At 65.7% G+C, this 3,160-nt stretch overlaps 1 protein-coding gene across 1 annotated transcript; it reads right to left on the bottom strand.

The window, feature by feature from the left end:
* Positions 1–455: 455 nt before the first annotated feature.
* MNEG_15563 (hypothetical protein) lies at positions 456–2,951 on the bottom strand (the record flags this gene model as incomplete). Its single annotated transcript, XM_014035966.1, has 4 exons — positions 456–1,208; positions 1,564–1,689; positions 2,490–2,582; positions 2,877–2,951. The coding sequence occupies 4 exons, from the start codon at positions 2,949–2,951 to the stop codon at positions 456–458; spliced, it is 1,047 nt and encodes a 348-aa protein (XP_013891420.1).
* Positions 2,952–3,160: the final 209 nt, after the last annotated feature.

Raw genomic sequence — 3,160 nt, 5'->3', positions numbered from 1 at the left:
AGTGACTGGACAAGAGTGCATGCGCACCCAAAAACACGTCTGTGAGTGTGTATGTGTGTGTGCATTTGTGTGTCAAATTGTCTCTGAACAGTGTCTTATCCCTGGTGCGCCCAAAGGCCTCCCCCAATGATATTCGCGACGACGGGCTGTGAGTAGGTGCAGAGATCCCGCGTACGCCGTCTGCGCCAGGCAACAAACTTGGCAGCGAGCATTGCGCAAAGCACCTGTCATGGAGCGTCATGTCCAATGCCGTGCAGGACGACCAAAGGGACAACGGTGCGGCTTGACCGATTGACGGGTGCAACCAACAGGGAAGTTGGGAAAAAGTAGAAGAAACAAGCCCGGCGCATCAGAGTCAGGTGGCAGCGTCCCAGTAATTCCGTGCTCGGCATCCGCGCCTGTCGCGCTCGCCAATGGCTGGGCACACACGCATGAAAGGACGCGGCCCCGCCGCCTCACTTGGCCCCGCCCTTGCCCAGCCGTTTGAAGAGCGCCAGGGGCTTCTTCAACTTGCCGCCGCCGCTGCTGTGGGCGGCCCCCGACGCCCCCTCGTCGCCGTCGTGCACGCTGCTGCCGCCGGCGACCGAGCCGGACCCCGCGGAGCGGCGGCTGCAGAAGTCTCCGGACGCCCGGCCGCCGCCCAGCGGCGAGGGGGACGCCGCCGCCGGCGATGCTGAGGCCGACAGAGAGCCGCCGCTTGCGCGCGGCGTCGGGGCGTCCTCCACGGCCGCGGCGGCCAGCGGCGCCCCCGTCACCGCCAGCGGCGCAGGCGCTCCCTCCAGCGCAGCGTCGATTCTGGCCGCGGCGTCCTCCTCGCCCTCATTGACCGCCGCCAGCGCCGCCGCCGCGGCCGCCGCCATCGAGCCCGACGACCGCTCGCCGGGCGCGGCGGCGGCCGCAGCGTCCGGGCGGGGCTTGTAGGCGGCGGCCGCAAACGCTTCCCGGCTGGAACTGCTCCGCTTGAAGGACATCTTGTCCTTCGCCTTTGAGAACATACCCTTCTTGCTGCCCGCGAGCGCCGCGATTATGGCGGCCTGGTTCTCCCTAAACGTGTCGAACTCGGCGCCAAAGGTGGAGCCGCGCCCGGTCAGGAGGTCAGCGGTGCAGACGCCGGCGGCGGCGGGCTCGCCGAGGGAGCGGTAGGCGATAGCCCAGGCGAAGCTGAGGGCCTCGATGGCGCTGTCCATGGGCATCGCCTGGACCTTGTCCTGCGAGGGGGGGAGTGCGTGTGTGTGTGTGTGTGTGTGTTTTGTGTGTGTGTGTGTGTGTTTTGTGTGTGTGTGTGTCTGTGTTTGGGGTTTGTGTGCAGTGGCCCTTGACGTTGCTGTGCACCATAGGGAGGAAGGGCGGCTGCGGCGCAGAGTTGTTGCGTGGCACACGCGCCCACGGGTGGTGCAAGGCGCCGTGTGTAAACGGAGCCGCGCCCACGCCCCGCACCCGCCAACCGCGCCCATCGCCCCGACCCGCACCCGGCGCGCCGTTGCGCTGCACCCCCCTGCCCCCGCCGAGAGCTGTTCGCCACGCACTGCACGCCGCCGAGCCGACGCTCGCGCCCCCCCGCACCTGATCGTTCCTCACAACCAGGCCCCAGCGCTCCAGGCGCGGCAACGAGTCCTGCACCTGGAAGTCAATGCGGTGGTCAAACTCGCGCACCAGGAACTCCTCGCACAGCCCGTCGAGCTCCTCCTCCTGCAGGGGCGCAGCAGGCGTTTCGTTGCATTGGTGGTGAGGGGAGGTCAGACGTCACCCGGATGGGGTGACGAGGGTTGCTGCTGCTGGCAGGGGGGCGGATCTGGGTTTACAAACAGCGTGCAGCCGCCGGGGGTTGGTCAAGCGGCCCCCGAGAGGTGCAGGTCTCAGGCGGCAGCTGCGCCGCCAGAACATCCGGCTTGGTGGTGGGGAGGGCCCCTGGGGGATGAGTGCCGGTGGGCTCAGCCGAAGCTCCAAGGCAGCATGCCAGGGCGATTGCAAGCAAGCAATACTGCTCGGCAGGCGACACTGCTCGGCAGCAGCCATGTGCGCGGTGCGTGTGCGTGCGCGTGTGTGCATGCGTGTGCCTCGCCTTGATGGCTCTGTCCTTGAGCATGAGCAGGGTGTAGGCCAGCAGCATCTGCTTGAACTGCTGGTCTGCCATCTCCTCCATTATGGCAGACACCTTTTGAGGGGTGAGGGGCAAAACGAGACGGGATATGAGTGGGAGTGAATCAGGGGTGGTGCCTTGCAGGTGTTTGCTAGTCCAGCATTGGAACGTCTCACAATCACACTTGCGCACGTCCGCATGCACGCTAGCACGCCTCTGCACGCATGCACGCACGCGGATTTGCTTGTGGGTGCATGCGATGCACACGCAAACACATAGAAGCACACAACAGGCACACAGAGCAACCACCTTGCAAACGCACTCGCTCGCCTGCACACACACCCCACAACCATGTGCACGCATGTGCGAAGCAAAAATCCTACATACTCCCTCCCATGCGGGCACCCACCACGCCCTCCTGGGAGTCCTGCATCTTGTCGTACAGCTGGGAGCTGATCTCGTGCTGCATCTGGCTCTTCTGCCGCTGGGCGTCAGAGTACACCTGGGGCAGGGGCCGGCAGCAGGGCGCACGTACCCCGGGTGGGATCCGGCGGGCGGAGCGGGTTTGAAAAGGGGCCTCTCTGCTCGGCCTCCTCACATGCAGGGAGCGCTCTGCAGGCTGCCGGTACGAACTCATTATCGAGGAGACTGGGGCGCCAAGGCAGTGGCAAGCGCTGGCTGTTGGGAGTTCCAGGACACTCGTCGCCCACCCCCCAGACAGGGTGTGCGCCAACAGGTGACGACGGGGCAGTCGAGCTGGGCAAGGGGGATGCAGGAGGAAATGGCGCCAACGCACCTGAAAGCAGCGCGTCAGCACCAGGCTGCCCGCGGTCCAGATGATGTTCATGCTGATGTTGTTGCCCGCCTTCATTCGGCGCGGTCAACATTTTCGGGTTAGCGTGAGTGAGTGTGGGGGCCGGCGTGGGGTTGGCAGCTGGGGTGCCCGCAGGCGGAGCGCAGGGGCCACAGCTTGCCTGAACAGACAAGTGAGGCCATGCCTGCTTACTGTTGCCCAACTCAGGCTCAATATTCACCTGCTCCACTACCCGCATGCCCCTCCCCTCCCCTTCTCCTCTTGCC

Source organism: Monoraphidium neglectum, assembly GCF_000611645.1.
Source record: "Monoraphidium neglectum strain SAG 48.87 unplaced genomic scaffold scaffold05439, whole genome shotgun sequence".
Classification (NCBI taxonomy): Eukaryota; Viridiplantae; Chlorophyta; class Chlorophyceae; order Sphaeropleales; family Selenastraceae; genus Monoraphidium; species Monoraphidium neglectum.
Note: the sequence above shows the minus strand (reverse complement) of the source record. Positions and strands in the feature narration are given on the sequence as shown.